General features: G+C 42.5%; 1 protein-coding gene across 1 annotated transcript in view; it reads left to right on the top strand.

The window, feature by feature from the left end:
* The window catches only part of LOC122816492 (dynein axonemal assembly factor 8-like), a 3,534,829-nt gene that overhangs the window by 364,727 nt on the left and 3,145,286 nt on the right, over positions 1 to 24,816 (top strand). The window contains exon 3 of the mRNA XM_044089323.1: positions 1,375 to 1,722. Coding sequence (XP_043945258.1) covers positions 1,375 to 1,722 — 348 coding nt within the window. The remainder of the gene's footprint in view (positions 1 to 1,374; positions 1,723 to 24,816) is intronic.

The following is a 24,816-nucleotide window of genomic DNA, read 5'->3' as shown; positions in this document are numbered from 1 at the left end:
ATATGATAACGTCTTAGATATGGTGTGAACAAAAGAAAAAAATAATTATGGTGATAAGCAAGAATATTGTAAAAAATTAATACATTGTACAGTAGACTATGAATCATTAAATAAAACAAGGAAAAGATAGTCTGAGGACATTAATGAAAAAATATTATTGGATTGAACAGTGGAAAGAGGAGGGTGGAAGGTACTTGGAAGGTACTTGCAAAGGTGTAAAGAGAAGAAGGGAAAGATTTAAAGATGTAAATGAACATGCAGACTTTTTTGGAGACTGATGCTACACATATTACCTGTTAAAAGGACTGATGAAGTATATAACTCGACGAGAAAAGGAAGTAGTATGCAATGATGAAAAAGCTATTGAGCATGTATTTTTGGAATGTAAGAGAGTAAAACGGGGGGGGGGGTGGTAGAAGGAAAAGACTGAAAAGTGAACAGAGAAATAATAGGTTTTCTCTGTGGTATGATGGAGTAAGCAAAAATGAATAGTGATTTTGCAAAAAAACTTGTGTGTTTATTGAAAACTAGATATAGGGAATTACATTATAAAAAGTGGAAAGTTGTGGGAATAATTAAAAAAAAAAAAATTTATGGTTGTGGGTAGAGAGGTGGAGAGGCTAAAAATCAAAGTGTGTTGATGAATTGCAATAAACGTGTAATGTAAAATATTTTAATGAAAAGTATATTGATGTTTAAGTATGTATATACTGAAGACCACTACTGTTTTCTATTAGTGCCATGGGATCTTTTACTCCAACTGAGCTACCACTTAACTCGGGCAGATGGGGACTTTTTTAATGTCTCATTTGAAGGACAGCACACTTGAGAGTGCAGTGGTCTTCCCAGTATGCCGCATTGCTGTGCCAGTATTGAAAAATGAATTAAAATAGCTGATGTGGAAAAAGAACCAATATTCTTTATCGTGAAACATCAGAGGTGAGTGCTACATTGTTCAACCACTGGTACTGATGTTATAATTTATTGTGGTATTGTCTGCCTCACACAACAGCACCTTATTCTGGCTGTTAAGTATATAAAGGATAAAAATTAAAACTTGGTTCTAAAAATTTTAATTGTGAAGTACTGCGTGTGTTTTTTTTGGTACTTTTGAAGTCTAAAAGTGCTTATTGCTGTGTAATCAAAATTCTGTGATGTGATAAAGGAACAGCCTTAAATTAGTTCTGATGAGGTTGCTGGTCATGTAGTAAGACATCTGGAAATAAAGGAGTTGAATGCCTTTGTGTCTTAGTAAGTTTTGTTAGAATGACCTTGGACTCAGGATACGTAAGGTACTGTGGAAGAAATATATGAAGATTATGTGACCAACATATTATCCATCAAAGTCATATTGATAACTTTATTCCATTCTAGGACTTGCTGGAGTCTGTGAGATTTGTGGGAAGGAGTGACATAAGGATGCATCCATGGAAAGCTAATAACGAAAAGGAGGTTAGTGCATTATGTGATCCTTCCAATACATGTATTTATGACTGTTGTGTGGGACAAACCCCACTTGCTGTTGCTGAAGAACCAAAGCAATATAAGGAAACAGCTGGAACAAATGTCTCTGAGCTTGCTGATTTTGCTGAAGACCACCTGACAAGAGAAGGCTGCCACAGCCTGAGTAATAAAAAGGCCACTAAAATTATGGAGAGAGGTTGTATCACATGCCCCACAGCCAGACAGGAAGCACATGGAGCTCCTCGTTTAGATTTTCAGGTGGGTCATTAAACTTGCATTTTTATTTATTAGTCACTGTTTGATGTGCTTTCAATTGTTCTGTTTTTCAGGAAGATTTTTTATGAAGAGGACGTGGAGAAGCATTTTATGCTCAGAGGGAGTATCTTTTCATATGACTGTAGACTTTCTTTGTGATGTATTTTAATTGTTGTTCTTGAAGTGTTATAGTCTGCCCTTTATACTATTAGTTAAAAAGCACAGACTACAAAACTTTGAATTTGTTAAAAGTTTGTATTTGGAGTTGGAATGAATTACAAATGAACTTGTCCCGAAAAACAGTGTGTGGCCCTGGTATACTACATACATATTGTGGCTAGTAAAGTACATTTGGAGATAGTAAATTCTGTGCAAGTTCACTGTGAAATAGACTGCCAGGAACCTCCCTGAGATTATGCTAAGAATGTCATACCTAGCTCACACACAGAATAAATCCATTTCTTCTTGAAAACACTTCCGTTAATAAACAAGTAACGCAGCCAAGAGTAAATACATAAAACCTTGCATAATTTGAAGTACACCAAGTATGGTAATGACTATATTCAGCCTGTGATGTCATGGGTAATGACAGGCTATAGGAAACTGACTTGAATGCAGTATTTTTTTTTCTCTTGTCTTGTTCACCTGCAGTTTATGTGTTTGTTCTCATCATTTGGGAATGTGGAGTTTTTGTCTTTTTGAATATACAAGAACAACGACTGACTGTTCTGTGTGTTGGATATCCAGACATGCTGAATTCTGTTGTGAATATAAGAAAAAGGGATGAAGGACTAGGAGCTACTGTTTTAGATGTAATTGCTGATGGGACATAATTTCTTTTGTTTCACTAAGCCATACTAGGGTGGAGTCAAAGGAAAGAGCAGATGTGGATACATATTTGCATTTTCTATTTTTGTAGGACTGATGTGATTTAAGTTTTGTTCTTGAGAAACATTGCTTTGACAAGTAGAAGAAATGGCTTCACCACTGTTTTTTCTTTGGGACAGCACAGAAAGATGAAGTAATTCATTTAGTGAGCATTGTTGGCCATTGTGTATAGCTACGTTTTATGCTGTTTTACGCTATGTGGTGAAGATGCTGTTTCTTTTGTGGTGGACCTTTCTGTTATTACTAGTTATTAATTTAACTAAAATATGGCAGTTAGGAACAATATTTATGCAGTAAGAGATATCCAGGAACTCTGGTATCTGGCACTTTTTTTTGCCTTTTATTTCCATATTTGTGCCATCCTCCATATATATTAAAATGTGTTTGCACTATATTATTTGAGTAAAGTTAATTTGTTAACCTTTAAGCTCTTGTGGCCAGCATCCATTTTTATTTTATATCTATTTATGCACGGTTATTTATATAAGAAAGTAAGAATTATTTTAACTGTTGGTTAAAAAGCTATGTACAACATCTCACACTAAGCTTTTTAGGCTTCCTTTTAATGAAAGAGATATTAGGTGGTGTGTCTACATTTGGCTTGATTAACAGTAGCCAGGTAATTGGATGTTCTAGGTCCTAATCCAAGTTGGTGGAATTAGTACCATATCCAGCAAAGACAGGTAGCTCAAAACAGGTAAAGGCTGAGCTAGAGCACAAGAAATAAAAGTAACAAACTTCTCACTGCTCAGAGACATCAAGAACAAGAAGTTTATTCAATTAATATAAGCTTTCGCACAACAGTGCTTCCTCAGATATACTAAAACGTTTGAGGGTAAGATCTGCAACTTCTAAATACATTCACTTAGGCATCACATGACCAGAATCAACCAGTGACATCAGTGATTACTAACACATCTAGAAATCTTAGAGAAAATGTTAAAAACTTTTAAAAATACATTTTGAACAACTGAAAATCTATTTAAATGATCTATATTTCAAAATAGGTTTTAAACTGCACATACCATTCAGTCCTGGAGGACAATCAGCTTGAAATCTGCAGCTTTTCTGTCTGTCCACAGAAGTTGATCCCAATCCCATATACGAACTTATACTAGTTATAAAACACTGAGCTTAAAAATATCTATGCTACCAGCTTGTAATTGATGCTGCTATAAAGCATTTGTCTGAATATGTCCATGTATATTGTACAAGAGCTGACATATACGATCCTTCAGTTTGCTATTGCTTTTACCAATATAGAAAGAGGTGCATTTTACACATCTTGCAAGATACACAATATTCTTTGTTTCAAACATTGCAGATACATTCAAATTAAATATTTTCCCGGTATTTGGATGTACAAATGACTTATCACTACTAATATATTCAATAAATGAGCAGTTAAACCATGGTCTAGAACCTTTAATTACCTATCATAATTTTTGTTTTTCTGTATTCTTTATAGCATAACATATTCCTCATCAGAATTCTTATATATAAATTTAGGAATGGAAAAGATTTTGTCCACTGAACCTTCATAAGATCTTGAAATATTTCAATGTTCTTTAAATATTAGAAGCATGTTTAGTATGTGCATGATATGTAATTGGAATGTACAAATCAAAAGCCCCATTATTCAGGCTAACAGAACCAACAGTGGAATTCATGTCCCCAAACACAGGTTTAGATACAGAAGTCCTTAGCCCCTTTATTTGATTTTTCATTTTTTCTAATCTTCTAATACTGTAGTCCCTTCCTTTAAAATCCTTTTTAAGGCTCTGAATCGCCATTTCCTATACATCTACATCAGTAGTCCTAGATGTCGTGATCATCTGGCTACTTGCTATTGTGGAAAAAAATATATCCAGGATGCATGTTAATTCTATGAAGGTACATAGCCTTTCTAATATCTTTTTTATAAATAGAAGTGTCAAAGCCACAGCCATTATGTGTCAACAAAATATCTAACAAAGATAACTCGTGCTTAGATATAGTTTATTAAAACCTCAGGAAAGATGTAAAGGAATTTAAATAGCTGACCGAATCCTCCAACTGGCCACGGATACCACCCCTCAGCAAAAAATACATCAAGCACAAAATGCTTGTAATCCAGCATATTGGCATGGTATAACTCGCATTTTTTTTTTTTTTTTTTTTTTTTACAGAGAAACTCACTTTCCCAAATAAGTAGAACTAAACTGATATGCGTATTAGCCATGGGCATACCCATTCCTTCCCCAGCCTGTTGCAAATAAAAATTTTCATTGTACATGAACACATTAATCTGATGTCAATTTTCATTCTGTCCTGAACCTATGGGTTTGGATCCGATCCCTCGGATCCTACTCAGCCATTGCAAAAGCTTGCGGCAACCAATAAACTCTTAAACTTCTCCCTTACACATAATGCACCAACCCCAAGTATCTCAGATCTCCTTTGCCGGTATATGCATAATATGTGGAGACCAATGCTCTCGAGCAGATAAGTCTTTAAATTTCATATCTTTATCTCCTTTATAGTTAAAGCCTTTACATTCTTAGGTTCTGTTCTTTCCCTTACCTTTCGCTTGACTTGGTTTTAATATATTCTGTCCCTTTTTTCTTCCTATCGTATATTTTTTGTACCTTGAATACTATTTAGTATTCCTTTTCCCTCTACACTCTATGTAGCCTTTACTTTACCATAGCTAGTAATTTTCATTTCGTCTCCTCTGGTTTACTACCAAAGAAAAAAAAATCCTACATTTTTATATATATATGTATATATATATATATATATGTGTGTGTGTATAAAAACTGTTTTTCTGTACTTGTTAAATATCTTTTTTTTTCCTGCTAGTGTTTTAAAACAGTGGAAAAAGAGGCCCAGCTGGGTTTAAAAAATGTCTAAAGTGCGGATATAAGATTCCGGTTTCTGATACCCACATGTTATGTGTGTACTGTTTAGGACCACTGCAGCTTCATGAGGACTGCTCCATTTGTCATTCCTTTAACCCTAGAGCCCTGGTTGAACGCAAAAGCAAGATGATACTCCCTTCTTCTTTTGGTGAGGCATTATCTGGAGCTCCATCCCCTGAGAAATCAAAAGACTAAATCTTCTTCATCAAAGCCTTTGGAGAAGTCTAAGAAGAAACCTCTTTTGAATCCTACCTCCCCTTCGGATCCTAGAAAAAAAATATCTAATCTGTCTGATCAGATCTCAACCTTGGATACAAAGCTAAAGAAAAGAGATTCATCGGATCCAAAAATAAAGAGCGAAGAAAAATCATCAGATCAGACTTCCTCGGGTCCAACACAGAAATCATCTGATTTGACTTCCAGTGCTGTTTACTTCACAAGGAACAGATACTCTCTGGTGGGCTCCATTCCCTCCAGGGTTCTTTCCCCCTTTGTGGAGAGACCTAGGTCCCTTTCAATAGTATCCACTTGTTCTTTCAAGAGTCTAACAGAAGATGTGGAGAGATTGGTGAGAAGAATTCACTTGAGCAGATTCTGACAGTTATCTTCTTGGCTTCTACTGCTTTGAGTCAGAAGGTCCAGTCTTCCACTACACCACCTCTACCAGTTCCTCCCCTGATTCCTTCCATGGTCTCAGATTCCTTGGATCTGAGCTGTCTGGCTCTGTCTGTCTCAAATCAGAGGATAACCTTATCCTCACATCAAGGATTTGCTCTGAGCACTTTGGTTCATTTGGATCCGGAGAGCTCTTGGAGCCAAGGCTACCTTGTCAGATCTGAGGTGTTGGAGTCTACTTCAAAGTTGTCGAAGCAATCTCTGCACCTTGCAGCCTCAGCACAGGATAGTTCAGCTCTGGCTTTTGCCTTAGGGTGATTGTCCTTGTAGCAGGGAGGGACAGCGATCCAAAAGCTTGCTCTTCGGATGCGGGGTCCTCTCCCTTTCTGGGGAAGTCTGCCTTTGCGGCCATGGCAAGAGAGTTGTCTGCCTCATCAACACAGACAGTTCCTACTCCCTTGGATCCTCAGTCTGTGGCCTTGGTGTCTCTGTGCTTGGAGTCTCACCCATCCTTTCCACAGGGACGGCTGGTACCAAAACCCCAGGCTTCCCAGCAGGGTATTCCAACTTCTTTTGATACCTTCCCAGAGCATCACACTGAAGAGGTCCGTAAGAGGAAACACTTAGACTTCCCAGAGGAGTCCATCACAGAAGGCACAGACTTTGATGAAGGTGAAGGGTCCCCATGGTCACCTCCTCAAGATGTCTCATTTGGAGATGTCCTTGAAATCCTGAAACAGAGAGGTGGCTGGAAGCCCAATAACCCTTCATCCGAGGAGTCTGTATTCCTAGAGATTTTCGATACTGACCCATCTACTCCCTGGGTGGCCCCACCCACCAAAATGATTATTGAGTTGATCTCTCGGTGGGCATGGAAGGACCCTGAAACCATTGAATCAGTACCTTGGAGACATGACAAAATTATGAAAGCACCAGAGGACAAACCGTTTTGGACAAAGGGTGTCCCTGTTGATGTCATGGTCATAGCAGCAGCCACTAAAAAGGAACTTGCTGAGGAGAATTCCACTGTCCATCCACCAAACAAGGAGTTTTGGATGATAGACAGATTTGGGAAGCATGTCTATGATTCAGCGCCCATCGACTTAAGAGTACTGAACTATTTGGCACATTTCACCAGGTTACAGAGGGACCTGATTAAGGAACTGTCAGTCACTCTCTCAGGATCCGTTTCTGAAGAAGTAGAAACATCTGTGACTTCTCAGTTGGTTACCCTACAATCAATTTCCAACTCTTCTATGAGGCTCATTTTGCACATAGCAAGCCTGGATGCACGCCATTCAAGTTTTTGTTTGTCAGTGCTGATTCTGACATCACTTCTTTGTTTGGCCCCAAAGTAGAAGGCACACTATCCAGGTGTGAGAAGGATGGAAAGACCCTGTCTGCTGTGGGTGTACAGTTTTCCAACCCCTCAAGATCCTTTTCCAGGAATCAACGAGTTAGTGGAAAAATGTGGTTCAAGAAGTCCCAGGGACCTTTCCAGGACACACATGTAGGAGGTTCCCCCAAGGATAGAGGGGGGAGCTCGAATGGTAAACTCTGCCCCCATGACAGACGTGGCCAGCAAAAACCAAGGGTCTAGAGATTCGTTCTTTGATAGATCTTACCAGTTGTCCTGAAAGGAGGCCTGATTGCCTTTCTCTGGAGGCAGTCTGTGGCTGGTTATCCCTGCACCAAGAGCCTGGCAAGAAATAACAGATGTTTGGGTGCAGAAGATCGTTTCCAGAGGTTATATAATACCCTTTTCCTTTCCTCCTCCTCCCCTTCCAGAAAAATCCCGAATATCCCACCCACTCAGAGGGAACAGGCAACAATTAAAGTACAAAATCTGCTAGAAAAAAGAGCCACCCAAGAGGTCGCCCCAGACCAGATAGAATCTGGAACTTATTCAAGATTCTTTTTAATTCCAAAGAAAGCAGAGGACTGGAGACTAATTTTAGATCTCAGCAAGTTGACCAAGTCGTTTCAACCAAGTTCAGGATGGTCATGGTTCAGTCCATTCTTCCCTTTTTGGGAAAGGACGATTTAGATGTGCTCGATAGACCTTCAGGATGCATGCTATCACATAAAGCTGAACAGACGATCTAGAAAGGTCTTACGGTTCTGGCTGGGAGACGCTCATTACCAGTTCAGAGTTCTACCCTTTGCTCTCACCACAGCCCCTAGTGTGTTTACCAAGTGCATGGCAGTAGCTCACTTTAGACTGCAGGGATTCTGGGTGTTTCCATATCTAGATGACTGGCTCATTTCCGCCTTTACCAGGTATCAGCTGTTAAAGGCAAGATACCAGGTTTGTCCAGACATATACCCCCTTCTGGGGATAATCATAAACTGAAAAATCTCATCTAGAGCTAACTCATAGGTTAGAATTCACAGGAGCTCTACTCAACACAAAATCAACCATAGCTTCACTTCCCACCTACAGAGTTCAAACAGTAAGATCACAGGTCAAAAAGATAATCTAAAGTACCAAGATTTCAGCCTGCTCAGTCCTTCAGGCTCTGGGATATATTGGCAGGAACACTAGTACCATTGGCCAGATTTTGCATGAGAATTCTTTAGTGGATGCTAGCCACACAGTGGTTGATACTTTGTCAACCCATGTGAATTTTGATTCACATCATCTACATATGGAAGAGAGTTCTCATGCAGTGAATTCAATCAGATCAAGTTCAACAAGGCTGTATTTTCATTCCCCCTTAGCCCAAGGCCATAGTGACCAAGGACACTTCCCAGTTAGAGTGGGTGTGGGGACATTTTCTAGGGAAAACAGTCTAAGGCACTTGGTCCCCTGAAGAGGCCAACTTGTATATCAGTGTCCAAGAAATGAGAGCAGTGCAATTCAAATGAACACTATCAGTACTGTGGTACATTAACAAACAAGGAGGGACTAAATCTTACCCCTTGTGTCGAGAAGCGCTCAGGGTGTGGCAATGGGCAATCTCATCCAGCTGCTTTCTTACAGCAATGCATATTTCGGGGAAGTCCAAAGTGATAGCAGGAAAATTGAGCAGGTGCATTCTTCTACCTCACGAGTGGTCTCTCAGCAAAAACAGGACGGAAATGATTTCCCACCAGTGGGGCCAACCTTGCTGTGATCGTTTTGCATCTCTCCTAAGCAACAAATGCAGCAGCTACTTTGCTCTAATCCCCCCACAGGGGGAATCACCGAGGGGTGCTGTACTTCACGATTGTCCCCCGGTTTACTTTACCCTTATCCACCCATTCTGCTAATTCTGAAATTCCTTCAGAAAGCTGCCATGTTGAAGAGCATAGTCATCCTCATTACACCCTACTGGCCTCAACAGATTTGGTTCCCCTACCTTTGGCTTCACTTAACTCTCAAACCATGGATTCTGGATCCAACTCCAGACATCCTGTCTGACCCAACAGGAACGATCTATCCAGAAATACCAAACCTCAGGCTGAATGCCTGGTTTCTCCTTTTCTGTTGATATCTAGACAACATATGCTGTCTTCACCTGTCTGACATATACTTTTATCTTCCCATAAACTCTACTCCAGTAAATGGAGAAGGTGTATTTAGTGGGCACATCAAACTAATGTTGATCCCTTTTCTGCTCCCATGCATAACATCCTTGAATTTTTAGCACTAATTTTTAAAGAAGGAGCTAGTTACTCAACAGTTAAGGTCCAATTAGCAGCAATATCAACCTTTCACATTGGATTTGAAGGTTATTCTATTGCCTTTCATAAGCTCTGTAAAGCCTTTTTGCGAGGCACTGTTCTTTTAAGGTCTGCTTTTAAAGACCCTAGTCCCCATAAGACCTGAATCTGGTACTGCAGGCTCTTACCCAACCCCCCTTTGAACCAGCAGCCAAGTGTGACCTTAAGTACCTTTCCTGGAAGACAATATTTTTAGTAGCAATTACTTATGCCAGAGATCCAAGCCTTGTCTTAAAAAAACATCATACTTGATCTTTCACAAGGATACAGTCGCATTGCAAACTAATGCTTCCTTTCTCCCTAAGGGTGGTATCAAAGTCTAATATCAATCAGTCCATTAATTTGCCAGCATTCCTTCTTAAATTTCTTAACAAGGGTAAATACATGTTGCATTTATTGGATGTTCACAAACAATTATGTTTTTACTTACATAGAACAAAAAACATCAGGAAAACTAAACAGTTTGTTTCATTTTCAGAAATACAATTGGGGAAACCAGTTGCCAAAGTAAATTTATCTAAGATGACTGACTGATTGTGTTTTCTTCATTTATAACAAAATGGGCATTACCTTGTTGATACCGTTATGGGCTCATTCAACTAGAGCCATGGCAACTTCTTCATTGTTCCAGTCTAGAGTGTCCATGGACTACATATGTGCAGCAGCAACTTGGGCTACTCCCCATACCTTTGTTACTCATTGAGATTGGATTTGGTCTCCAGAGGTAGGGCATCATTTCGTTCAAAGGTGCTCAGAAATATCCTTCCTTGAGCCCACCCAGGATTTTAGGTAGCTGGGGCTCTGTCCCATAGGTTGAGGACAGAATGAAAATTGACAACATCAGCTAAAGAAGTTCTGTACTTAATGTTCCATCTGTGTTGTCCTTTTTCATTCTTCCTCATCTCCTGACTCACCAACCCCATACCTTCAAATACTCCTGGAAGAGCAAATGGTTAAGGAATGCCACTTACTTGATATTGAGCTCCAGATATAGTCTCTTCTGTATATAACTGCAAATATTTCTTTTTGCTCTAATCAGCAAACAAGATCTGGGGTACTTGGGGGTTGGTGCATTACGGGTAAGGAAGAAGCTTGTGAGTTTGTTTGTTGCCACAAGCTTTTCTAACAGCTGAGTCGGATACGACAAATTGGATCCAAACCCATAGGCTGAGGAAAAATTAAAACAGACAACGCAGATAGAACATTATGGTGACTACATAACTTTTTTTTCTAATATTAAAACAGACAATTCACATATAATATTTGTAGTAGCAGAAATCAAATCTGAATGCATATTCAAAATATGCCTAATGGCATTAGAATCACTTTTTACAAAGAAAGTGGTATGTCCAACGTTAGTATTGTTACTTATCTATCTAGATTTTCAGCCTGCCATTTAGTTAGACCTCATAAAACATCATCACTGTCTGTAATACAACTATTAACAAAGTTCAGATATTTTTAAAGACAGACTCTAGATTGATGCAGGTTATGTAACACAGACTCTAGATTGATGAAGGTTATGTAACCCATCCCCTAGAATAAACAGTGGGACACATCTTGGATGGTTTTGAACTGTTGTGTACAGGTGCCAGCATCAGTCTTTAGTTATTTATTTATTATTTTATTTGTTAACAGGGTAAACTTACTAAATGAAGTGTCCCTTTTTTTTTGGGGGGGGGGGGAGCAGGAGTCCTATCAGATTAAGTGACTTGCTTACAGTCACCTGTTAGGCAAAATGTGGTAGAAGCATTGAAATCCTGTACGCTTGCCTACAGGAAAGACTAAATTAACACTTCAAAGCCTTGATCTTCTGCACTAACTGCCAGCATAATGCTAATATACATTAGTAAAATTCATTAAAGTGCCATAAAACCTGATTTTATAACATAATTTAATATTTATTTATCGAATTCAATTTTATCAATTATGGTTTTTGGTTATTTTGTTTGTTTTCATCTTAATAGTATAAATTTCTTTATGACATGCATCAGTGACAGTATTTAAAAATTCTGTAAATGAAGGTGTAATCTTACATTTGTAGTATTTTGTAATGATTTTCCTATTGTCCGTATGCTTGAGAGAGGTGGAATTGAGACTTCGGTACACATCTGGGAATTGAAGCATTGAGGAAGACCAAAAGTTTAGTTGATATGCATTTATTAGACCACAGTGCTTGCAAGAAATGCTTCCCCCGGAAAAGGTAATTGAACTTTGCACGTGTAAACCTCATGCTGACAATCTGCTTTAAGGATTTACACCTGCAATAGCAACAAATAGGTTAATTTTTTGTGTATAATTTCAATTTTGCAGGTAGTGATAAATGGTCTGCATAAAATATCTAAGAGAATAAGCTCCAAAATAAAGAAACAGTGTTTTGAGGGTGGTAATTTTTTTTATTTTTATCTGTTGTAGTTGACCATATAATCCCAATCATTATCTTTCATGCAACATTTATAGTTATTAATTATTTTATAAATTCTGGATTAATATGATCTCCCTATCTCACCATTTGTTTAAAAATTGCTTAGAAAATGAAGAAATGGTGGATATTCCTTTTTAATTACAATGGATATAAAAAGTGTACACATCCCTGTTAAAATGCCAGGTTTTTGTGATATAAAAAAAATGAGACCAGAATAAATAATTTCAAAACTTTTCCCACCTTTAATGTGACCTATAACCTGTACAATTCAATTGAAAAACAAACAAATCTGTTAGGGGAAAATGTAAAAAAATAAAAAAACTTACAATAAGCTGGTTGCATAAATATGCACACCCTTAAACTAATACTTTGTTGAAGCACCTTTTGATTTAATTACAACATTCAGTCTTCTTGGGTAGGAGTCTATCAGCATGGCACATCTTGATTTGGCAATATATGCCCACTCTTCCTTGCAAAAACGCTCCAAATCTGTCAGATTGCGATGACATCTCTTTTGCACAGCTCACATCAGGTCACCCCACAGATTTTATATTGGATTTAGGTCTGGGCTCTGGCTAGGCCATTCTAAAACTTTAATTTTCTTCTGGTGAAGCCATTCTTTTGTTGACTTGGACATATGCTTGGGGTCATTGTCATGTTGAAAGGTGAAATTCCTCTTCATCTTCAGCTTTCTAGCAGATGCCTGAAGGTTTTGGTCCAAAAGTGACTCGTATTTGGAACTGTTCATAATTCCCTCCACCTTGACTAAAGCCCCAGTTCCAGCTGAAGAAAAGCAACCTCAAAGCATGATACTGCAACCACCATGCTTCACCTTAGGGATGGTATTCTTTTGTTGATGCAAAGTGTTGTTTTTGCGCCAAACGTACTTTTTAGAATTGTGGCCAAAAAGTTCAACCTTGGTTTCATCAGACCATAACACATTTTCCCAAATGCTTTTGGGAGACTTGCCGGGCTTGGATGTTTTTCTGTGTAAGTAAAGGCTTCCTTCTTGCAACCCTACCCCATAGGCCAGACATATGGAGAATACAGGAGATTGTTGTCACATGTAGTACACAACCAATACTTGCCAGAAATTCCTGCAGCTCCTTTAGTGTTGCTGTAGGTCTCTTGACAGTCTACCTGACCAGTTTTCGTCTTGTCTGTTCTTCAGTTTTGGAGGGATGTCCAGTTCTTTGCAGCGTCACTGTTTTCCCATATTTTCTCCACTTTTTGATGACTCTCTTCACTGTGTACCATGGTATATCCAATGGTGTGGAAATTTTTTTGTACTCATCTCTTGACTGACACCTTTCAACAATGAGATCCCATTGTAAGCTCTCTGCGAACCATGGCTTTTGCTGTAGCAGTCAACTGAGTAAGGAAAAACCTACTAGGACAGTTGAACTTTATTTGGGGTTAATCAGAGTCTCTTTAATTGATGGCAGATGTGTACCCAAGAAGACTTAATGTTGTAATTAAAGCAAAAGGTGCTTCAACAAAGTATTAGTTTAAGGGTGTGCACACTTATGCAACCAGCTTATTTTACATTTTTTATTTTTTTTATATTTTCCCCTAACATATTTGTTTGTTTTTCAATTTAATTGTACAGGTCATAGGTCACGTTAAAGGTGGGAAAAGTTTTGAAATGATTTATTGTTGTCTCATTTTTTTATATCACAAAACGCTGGCATATTAACATGGGTGTGTACACTTTTTATATCAACTGTATATGTCATATTGTAGAGATTAAGAACTATTTATTTGTACTATAAGCCAATTTTCCATATCCAGATCATGTTTACCCATAAAATAGTCAGTGTTAAGCACTTTATAGTTTCTTTTAATATTTGAGTCGGAAAAATGAAATTGTTTTTAAACTGTCTACACATTCTGGTATCGGTACTACAGGGAATAATGTGAAGCACCATGCTTATATCTCCAGGTATTTATATACAGAGTTTCTAAATGTATTCATATGTTTATTAAGTCAAACTTGGATTATTGATGTTTTTAAATGAATATTTTTTTTACTAGCTACTTCGTATTAGTCAAGATTTGTATACGTTGCATTGTGATCTTTTTTCTTTATTTAACCAAATATTTTCATGCATTTTTTTCCAATTGATAGAATAATCAAAATGTAATCATAAAGCTACTGTTTAATAACTGAAGCTAGAGCATAAGTCTCTTGGTTACGAAATCCTTTTCCACCATCTTTCCTTTCTCTTACTTCATGTCCCAAGCTGTTTGAGGTTTCTTGGGAAACATCAACCAGATGTCATTAAATTGTTTAATGTGTTCTTTAGAAGAAACTAAAGAATCTGTCTGTAGCTTATGTAATATTTTCGGTAAAATACCATTTTAATTAAAATCACATATGTTCCTTAGAAAAGAATAACTTATTCAATTTAATTGTTATTGTTTTAATATAGTCTAAAATACTTTGTTGTCCCATCTCACCTTCGTTTTGCTGGTTGGGTCCAGAGCCAATCCTCAGCTCCGACTCTGCTGATTTACTATAGCTCGAGAGCTTATACTAGCTCGAGGCTAACCCCTATCCCAACATGCCTAGCGGTAGCTACCCAGATCTCATTTGCCACTTTCAGTGTCGAGATTGCGACTACTGGCTCAGGCTAAGTATTTAGATTTTTTTCATATATATTGTCATCTTTTCCAGGGTTTTACTGTTTAATTACCTTGTTAGTGTGTATATTTATCCACGTTTAGCCTAACGACCTTCTTCTACTTGTTGTTGGGTATTCTTGGCCATCATTTTTTTTCTCAGGCCTTGCTTTCCCCTTTGAGCCCATTTAAGTTAGAGGGTTGTTCTTCTTCTTCCACTCTTTCGGAGTAGCCATTTAAGTTAGAGGCTCTCCTATTGGAGGAGTCGCCGTTTTACCTAGAGGGTCTCCCCCTTTTCTTCTTCTGTTTTTTCCTTTCTGTAAAAAAAAACAAAACAAAAAAAAAAAACCAAGAGCTATCCTTTGTTGTTTTGTTGCTAGCCGTTACAGCCTTGTTGGTAGTGTTAGTTGTATGTTACTAGCTGTTACAGCCTTGTTTTTTCGCTGCTGTGTTTTTGTCTAGTTATCCAGCAATGTCCAAAGAGTCAAAATTCTCTGGCTTCAAAAAATGTGACTCGTGTTGCCAAAAAATGTCCCTTACGGATGGGCACACGAGTTGTGTATACTGTTTAGGGGCTGATCACCTGCAGGACTCATGCTCTGTCATGCTTTCGGTTCCAGAGTCCTGTAGGAGAGAAAGAACAAGCTAATTTTGCATGGCCTTCTGAAGAACCCTCAAGATCCTTCGTCTCAGGGTCCTCAGCCAGCTAAACTGTCTGAAAAATCCCCTAAGTCATCCTCATCGGTTCCGAGTTCGGAACAATCTAAATCCACTGTCAAACCTTCGGCTCTGTCTGTTCCCAAAGTTGGCTCTGACAAAGCAAGGTCTTCGGCGGCTCCATCAGTATCTTCGGAGCCAGTCCAGGCCCATAAAAGAACCAGGTCTTCTTCTTTGGAGACGGTGCACTCTGCTCCACAATCTCCTTTGCTGCAGTCTGGGGCGGGCAGTCACTGGTCCTCTTCTCACTTCTCTTGGTCCTCTAGGCTTTCGGATCATGATGTGGAGAGATTGGTCAATAGGCTCCTCAAGTCACAGGTACTTGCCAAATTGCTATCGAGCCCAGCCCATAAGGAATTGGCTCCTTCGGCCCATCCAACTTCTCCATCAGTTCCTCCTCCAACTCTCTTGAGCTCTGAGCCAGAGTGCATGGAGGTCGTGGTGGTGGAACTGTCTGCTCCGGTTACTTCTCCTTTATCAGTTCCAACCCCTGCTCCGATCTCCTCGATGTCTCAGTCCATCGAGGGATCTGGGTGCCAAAGCTCTCTCGCCGGCTCCTGGGGGGGGAGTGGCATTGGACCCTTGCCGACCCTGCTCTCCCTCTCGGAGCTTCGGTGCAAGTGAGCTCGGCTCCCACATCAGTCTCTGAGCCATCGCTCTTTGTTCGCAGGAGATCTCCAGGTTCTTTGGAGCCAGAGGCTCCTTCGACTCGGGAACGTGGCGCCTTTGAGGTGATGAGCGTGCTGTCTCCTGAGACCACTCCAACCCTCAACTCCATTGGCTCCCTCTTCCTCGGTGCCTGTACCTGCCTTTGACCCTCCTCCTTCCTCCAACCTATGCCCCAGGATGCCCCATTGGGTGACCCCACTTTTTCCAAAACCTCCCCCGAAGAAAAAATGTAAGAGGAAGCATCTGGACTCCCCTGAGTCCATCACTTCAGACACAGACTTGGATGAATCGGAATGGTCCCCACTGTCCCCCTCTGAGGATCTCTCTTTTTCGGACATCTTGGAAATCCTTGGAGGGGTGGCTGGAAGTCCCTAGCCCCTTCTGAGGACGAGTCTGTCTACATGGATGCATTTGGTTCTTGACCCTCCATCTCTTGGGTGTCTCCGCTTTTTGATCCACTTTTGTCTGTAGTGAGCTAGAAGGCATGGAGCGCTCCAGAGACCATGGAATCAGTTCAGCGGAGACCAAATAAATTTATAACTGCACCCGAGGACAAATCCTTCCTTTCCAAAGGTGTTCCTGTTGATGCTATGGTGGTGGCAGCAGCCACTAAGAAGGAACTTGCAGAAACTTCATCTGTCTATCCGCCGAACATGGAGTCCTGTACGATGGACAGGTATGGGAAGCGTATGTTCTCTTCAGCGACCTTTACTCTCAGGTAGCTGAATTACTTGTCACACTTCACACGACTTCAGAGGGATCTCCTAAAGGAGTTAGGAGATAACCTGCAGGATCCTACAGCTGAGGGATCCTACAGCTGCGGGAGTTGCGAACAGGGCGGCTTCCCAGCTTCCGACCTTGACTTCTGTGGTTAACTCCTCATGAGGCTCATTTCTTGTGCGGCAGATGGAGCGAGTAGGGCAGCAGGTACTGGAGTTGTTTTGCAGAGACACTCCTGGATGCGCCTTTGTCAGTTTGCGGAACCTTTCAAGTCCTCCTTTACCAGTACCGCTTTTGATGGCTTGTCTTTATTTGGGCCTCAGGTAAAAAAGACTCTTTCCAGCTTTCCAGGTGTGAACAGGACGGCAAGACTCTCTCTGCCGTAGGAGTCCGTTTTTTTTCCACTCCATCTAGACCCTATTCTAAAGGTCAGAAGAGTGGAAAGATGTGGTTTCAAAAATCCCAGAAGCTTCGCCTGACACACGTGGAGATTTTTCCCCCGGGAGCAGAGGTGGAAACAACAACAGAAGACGCCAGCTTCGCTGCAGAGGGGATCCACAACAGCAGGGCAACAGAGTTGCATTCTCTGCTAGCCCCTTCCAGCACTCCTGAAGGGAGGCCCGACTGTCTGCCTTTGTAGGCAGTCAGGGGCAGACTATCACTGTACCAAACAGCCTGGTAAACTATCACGAAAGACGTGTGGGTACTGTCAGTAATATCCAGGGGATACAAAATTCCCTTTTCCCAGTTACCCCATTCAAGAGGAAAACGTTCTAGCCAAAATGTTCCACCCAGTCTTTGGGATCAAGCAATCCTAGAAGTACAAAGATTGCTAGAAAAAAGAGCCATCCAAGAAGTCTCCTCAGACCAAATCAAATCCGGAACTTACTCAAGGTTCTTTTTAGTTCCAAAAAAGACAGGGAACTGGAGACCCATTTTGGATCTCAGCAAGCTCACAAATCGGTAAAAAAGACGAAGTTCCGGATGGTAACACTGCAGTCCATTCTTCCCTTTTTGGGTCAGGACAATTGGATGTGCTCCATCGATCTCCAGGATGCGTACTTCCACATAAAAATGTTCAGGCGATCCAGGAGTTTCCTACGCTTGTGGCTAGGAGTCCGTCGTTATCAGTTCAGAGCTCTGCCCTTTGGTCTCACCACAGCCCCCAGGGTGTTCACCAAGTGTATGGCAGTGGTCATGGCTCACCTGAGGTGTCTAGGATTCCAGGTGTTTCAATATCTAGACTGGCTTCTCACTGCCACCACCGAGCATCAACTAATCAAAGCATGGGACTACACAATTCAAACTTGCTCCCAACTAGGCATCACCATAAACTATGAAAAGTCTGCCTTGTCAGTCTATTACCTTCATCGGGGCATACTTTAATACAAGGCAGATGATAGCAAAGCTGCCTCAAGACATGGTGTCAACCATTCATCAGCAAATTTAGTTTCTCATAAAAAAGACGAGACTTCAGGCAAGAGAAGTATTGCAGGTCTTGGGCTTAATGGCCGCAGCAATTACCCTAGTTCCTATGGCTCGCTTCCACATGAGGATTCTGCAGTGGCTTCTTTTCACTCAGTGGTCTAACCTGGATTTACCAGTGTCACACATGATCTTGATCATGGAATCTTGCAAAAAGGACTTAGTATGGTGGCTTGTCTCCCCCCAGGTGACTTTGGGCAGACCCTTTCTAGACCCCCATCCAGTAGCCACAGTGACAACGGGCGCCTCCCAGATAGTGTGTGGGGGGTTATTATCTGGGACAGACTGTCCAAGGAATGTGGCAACCTCGAGTACCATTTGCACATCAGTGTTCTAGAGATGAGAGCAGTGCTTCTAGCATTGCAAGCACTTCAAGACTCTCTACCTACCCGGAACCATTGCAATTCAGACAGACAATATGTCAGTGTATGGTACATCAACAAGCATGGCGGGAGCAGATCTTACTCCTTGAGTCGGGAGGCCCTTTGGGTATGGCAATGGGCGATGTCTTCCCAATGTTTTCTGATTGCAATGCACATTCCCGGAAAATCCAACGTGATAGCAGACGGGCTCTGCAGGGCTACCCTCATGCCTCACGAGTGATCCCTGAAGCAAAAAGTTGCGGGCTTGTTTTTTCGCCATGCTGTGATCTTTTTACCACTCCCCTCAACAACAATGCAGACACTACATCGCCTTAGTCCCCCCACCGGGATAGTCACCCAGAGATGCACTTGCTCACGATTGGCCTCCAGAGCTTCTCTATGCCTTTCCACCTTTTCCTCTAATCCCAAATGTACTTCAGAAAGCAAAGTCTCTGGGTTGCAAACTCATCCTCATTGTTCCTTACTAACCTCGTCAGATATGGTTTCCGTTTCTCCGCCATCATCTTCAAGTGGAGCCTTGGATACTGGACCCAGTTCCGGAGCTCCTGATGCATCAGTCAGGCGGGCTCCCTCCCTGCCTCCAAACTCTCAAGCTGACTGCTTGGTTTCTCCACTTCCAGTCTTCGCCAGGCTCCCCAACATTTCCCCGGCAGTACAACACATCCTGGTGTCCTCTCACAAGACCACTACCTGGAAGATTTACACTAGCAAATGGAAGAGGTTCTCTTATTGGGCGAAGAATAATGATATTGATCCCTTCACTGCTCCTGTTCACAAGATTCTTGATTTCCTGGCCAAAACCTTTGAACGAGGGGCAGCTGCAGCTACTATTAGGGTCCAGCTGGCTGCTGTCTCCAATTTTCATGGAGAGTTGGGCTCTAACATCATGTCCCATAAGTTGTGCAGAGCATTCTTACGAGGTGCAACTCTTTTACGGCCCCCCTGTAAGAGAACCGCCCCCCCTTGGGACCTAAACTTGATTTTAGCCTCTCTGGTTCTTCCACCCTTTGAACCAGCAGCATCTTGCCCCCTGAAATTTCTATCTTGGAAATCTCTTTTCTTGGTTGCCATCATCTCAGTTAGATGAGTTTCTGAATTACACGCTTTATCTGTTTGCCCACTGTGTCTCATCTTTCACAAAGATAGTCTCTCTCAGAACCAATCCTTCCTTCTTGCCAAAGGTATGTTCAGAGTATAATTTAAATCAGTCCATTGAGCTTCCTGTATTCTTCCCCAGTTATGGCAACAAGGCAGAGTATAGACTCCACCAATTGGATGTTCATAGACAATTAAATTTTTTATTTACACAGGACCAAAGACCTTAGAAAATCAGATCAATTGTTTATATCCTTTTCTGACAGTAAGCAAGGTTCTCCAGTTTCAAAAGTGACCTTATCAAAGTGGGTGTCAGACACAATCAGTTATTCTTATGATTTGCATAAAAAGAAGTTTCCAGGGAGGGCCAGAGGACACTCAGCCATGGTCTTAGCGACCTCTTTTGCCTCCCAAGCCAAATTGCCTTTAGATTCAATCTGTGCAACAGCAACATGGGCAAATCCTCATACCTTTATCACTCATTACAAAGTGAATGTGGTCTCCCGGAACAGGGCATCCTTTGGTTCCATGGTCCTGAAGAGTTTGTTCCAGTGAGCCACCCAAGAACCAGGTGCTGGGGGACACGGTCCCAACCAGCAAGAACGAAGGTGAGGTGGGACAACATAACATAAAGAAGTTATGTACCTACCATAATGTTCCATGTTTGTCCTTCATTTCGCCTTCCTTCTTGCATTCACGCCCCCTTCCCCCTTTTTGGAGGATCGAGAGGAATTTCTTTCATTGGTTACACTGGCTGAGTTTCCTGTTGACATACCAGGTTAGTTAAGCATGTTTTGTTTTTTTTTCTCTTTCCTTCCTAACCTCGAATGTGTAAGAGCTTAGTAAAATTTGCATTTGCTATGATTTTCTAGTGTGGGCTATCACAAATGAGATCTAGGTAGCTACCGCTAGGCATGTTGGGATAGGGGTTAGCCACGAGCCAGTATAAGCTCTCGAGCTATAGTAAATCGGCCGAGTCGGAACCAAGGTTCAGCTCCAGACCCAACCAGCAAGTTTTGTTTTATAATTTCCTGTTGCTGTTTGTTTGCACTTGCTTGTAAAAGTAATCCCTAAATACGTAATCTCTTTAGTATCCCATTTAAATTTACTATTAGTTTCTATCAATAATTTAACCTTCTGTTAATTAATAAGGTGTTAGTTTTCTTCCGATTGAACCATGTTCAGTTAACTTCAAAGGTTTAATAATGTTATCAGAAATCTCAGGTAGGTAGCAAATGTTGGAGGTGTGATGAAACATATGTTTTGTGAGTGCAATGAGATGACAGATTTTAAAAAATCCCTATAGAGTACTGTGTCAATTGGTTGAGCAATTGACTGTAACAATGTTGATTCAGTTCACCTTCAATGTATGGGTACTTTGGATCTGATCAGATCCAACTTCTGCCACTGTCACACTTTGGATACAAGGCTCAAGCTCCTCCCCATACCCATAATCCCCTATTTGTACTGAATTACCTCAGATCTCATTTGCTGCTCAATTGCTTCAGATGTAGATCTCTTTCTTGACTCCGTGTTAAGGAAGGCTTTTCAGTGGTCAGTTAATTGTCTTTAGATTCGCCCCTTTTTAGGTTCTTTTTCCTTCATTTACCTTCCATACCTCTCTTAGGATAGTTTCCACTATCCAGATAGTCAGAGTTTGTTCTCTGGATTTTGTAGTATTGTTGAAATATTTTGCAGTGTTTTTTTTTTTACTATAATAGTTAATCTGAAGTAGTTAACTTCATTTGTTCATCAACCTGTGGGTATCGGATGCGAGCCAGCAGCTTCAAACAGCTAAGATCCGAGCTCCAAGCTCCTCCCCCTTACCCATAATCCCATGCCATCCCTCTCTGACCCCAGATCTCCTTTGCCGCGGTTGAATCAGCAGCTTAGAACGAGTTCCAGGCATGGGATTTAGTCGTTTTGTGAGAAAAATCCGTATTATCTACCCCTTTTTTCCCGTAGTTAAATTACTGTTGTGTGTGTTGCTCCCTACTTAGAATTTTAGTTATAAAATTTGTTAACTGTTTTATTTAGTGTAGTTTATTTTCCTCCCCGTGTGTGTGAAGGCGTGTGTATTGGGCCTTGTGTGTTTTTTAGTCAGACTATGTCTGAGGCCCCAAAAACTTTCTTCTCTAAATGCACCGAGTGTGGCCATAAGCTATCCCCAGGGGATGGCCACACTGGGTGTGTTATCTGCCTTGGGGTTGACCAATGGATGGGAGATCGCAGATATACCCCAGGGATTACCTCAGTGTCACTGCTCAACAGAGGCACAGCAAAATAATGGGTATAGTTCCCCATACTAAAGGGGTGGCGTAAGCCACAAAACTATGGGCTAGGTTTGTAAATGCCCTCGGGCAGATAGCCTAGTATGAACCTATGAACCTATGAACCTATGAACCTCTCCTCAGGCTGCACTATTTGTGCAGCCTTCAACCCCAGGGCTCTAAAGGACAGGAGGTCGAAGTTGATTCTGGCGGGACTTCTGCCCCCGGACTCGACTTTGACCTCCTCTCCTCGGTGGCACCTGCCGCGGCAGTCCCTCCTTCTGTCCCTGCTCCCCTGGCTGGGACTCATCCTCCCACCTTAGGCCAGGAGGAGAGGGAAGAAAGGCGGGAGAGGAAAAAAGAGAGACATCACAAGCGGTGGGCCAAGTCTTCCTCCTTAGCACCGCTGGCTAAACAAGCAGCCTCTCCCAGGGCTTCCGGGCCTTCTCCTTCCCGGCTCCATTCACCTCGTTTCTCCCCATAGCCGGAGGAGGAGACCCGGTCACCTTCGAGGTCATCGAGGCGGCACTCCCGGCCCGCCACGGTGGCCTCTTCTAGGTCCACCTGAAGCTTGTCCAATGCAGATATGGACCAGATGATGCATAGGTTCCTCCAGGCCCAGCAGCAGATGGGAGTGCTCCTACTTCCCCCCCATTTTTTGCCCTTATTTCTCCTTCTCTGACCCACTTCCGGGGTTCGGAGCCTTCGGATCCGAATTGTATAGGAGCCGGGGGAGGTTCGGCGCCGATAGTACCTTGTACTTTGGCTCCGACCGCACCCTCGAGTTTGTCGGGTCCCTTTTCGGATCCGAGCTCTCGGAGCGGAGAGCTGAGCTTCGGATCCGGAGGTGTCAGTGTGTCTTCGGCTCCATCTCGGTCGGAGCATACTGACCCTTCGGATCCGATTGCTTCCGATCTACACATCAGATCCGAGGGGAGTGCTCTCGGATCCAAGAGAGAGCAGTTCTCCTTCGGCGTTCGATGTTGTGGAGAGGGCATTGTCGAGGGATTCGAGGCCCCAGTCTCCTTCTACGGTTCCACCCTGCACTCTCTCTCAGATGGTCCTACCTTCCATCACCCGACCCCAGGGACAGCCTGCGCCTACGTCCCAGATGGTTACCTTGGAGGAACAAGATGTGGTTGGTGAGGCCCATTCGGACAGCCCCCCCGAGGAGGTTCCTCACAAACGTAAGTGCAAGAGGAGGCACTTGGACTCACCTGAGTCCTTGACGGAGGACACAGACTTAGAGGAAGGGGAAGGTTCCCCAAGGTCACCCCCCCGAAGACGTCTCCTTCGGAGACATTATGGAAATGTTACGCATTAGAGGGGGGTGGTCTGCGCAAAAACCTTCCTCAGATGAGTCTGTGTTTCTGGAGGCGTTTGATGCAGGCCCATCTACCTCTTGGGTGTCCCCTCCCGCCGATCCCCTGGTAGATCTGATTACTACCAGGGCATGGAAGGAACCGGACACTGTGGAGCCCATTCCTGAGAGACCAGATAGAATCCTCAGTCCCCCCACTGATAGGACGGTTTGGAGCAAGGGTGCTCCAGGAGATGCCATGTTGGTGGCAGCCGCCACCAAGAAGGAACTAGCCCAGGAGAGTTCCTCGGTCCACCCTCCCGACAAGGAGTCTCGGACGATGGACCGCCTGGGGAAGCGGATGTTCGCTTCAGCTACCTTCTCCGTAAGGTCGCTGAATTATATGGCACACGTGATACGACTCCAGCAGGATCTCATCAAGGAATACGCCAGGTCACCCCCAGAGTCCATGTCGGCCGAGGATAAGAAGGTATTCTTAGCTCGAATGGCCACTCTTTAAGTCCATTTCGAACACCTCTATGCGGCTTCTTTCCCATGCTACGGAAGGAGCTGCTAGAGCTAGTGGAGCGTTCATTGTCTTACGGCGACATGCTTGGCTCTGCCTTTGCAATTTTGCGGAACCCTTCAAGGCGTCCTTCGCAAATGCCCCATTTGACGGTTCTTCGCTATTTGGCAAGACCGTTCACGACACGCTGGTCCAGAGCGAGAAAGACGGGAAGACGTCTGCCGTCGGAGTCCGCTTCTCGGCTCCCCAGAGGTCCTTCTCCAGGAACCAAAGGGGACAAAAGAAGATGTGGTTCCGGAAGTCTCAACAGTCCCGTTTCGCTCCGGACCCCTCGTCCTTCAGAGGCAGAGGAGGACAGGGTGGACGCCGGCTCAGAGGCAGAGGGGGACCGAAGAATTTCGGGTTGAGAGAACCCTTTTCTGATCGGCCCGTGCAGCAGCCCTGAAGGGTTACCCGACTGTTCCACTCTGGAGGCAGTCGGGGGGCGCTTCTCGAGGCACCTAGCAGTTTGGGAGTCCATTACAACAGATCGCTGGGTGCTTCGAATCATATCCAGAGGTTACAAAATTCCCTTTCTGTATCCGCCTCCCAGACCCCGGAGCCTCCCCGATGTCCCACCCAATCAAAGGGAGGCAGCAGCCGCAGAAATAAACCAGCTGCTAGAAAAAAGAGCGATCCAGCACGTCCCCCGAGACCAATCCGGATCGGGCTTTTACTCCAGGTTCTTTCTGGTGCCAAAAAAGACGGGGGACTTAAGGCCAATCCTCGACCTGTCCT

The sequence above is a fragment of the Protopterus annectens genome, chromosome 12.part0, assembly GCF_019279795.1.
Source record: "Protopterus annectens isolate FY-2018-M chromosome 12.part0, PAN1.0, whole genome shotgun sequence".
NCBI lineage: Eukaryota > Metazoa > Chordata > Ceratodontiformes > Protopteridae > Protopterus > Protopterus annectens.
Note: the sequence above shows the minus strand (reverse complement) of the source record. Positions and strands in the feature narration are given on the sequence as shown.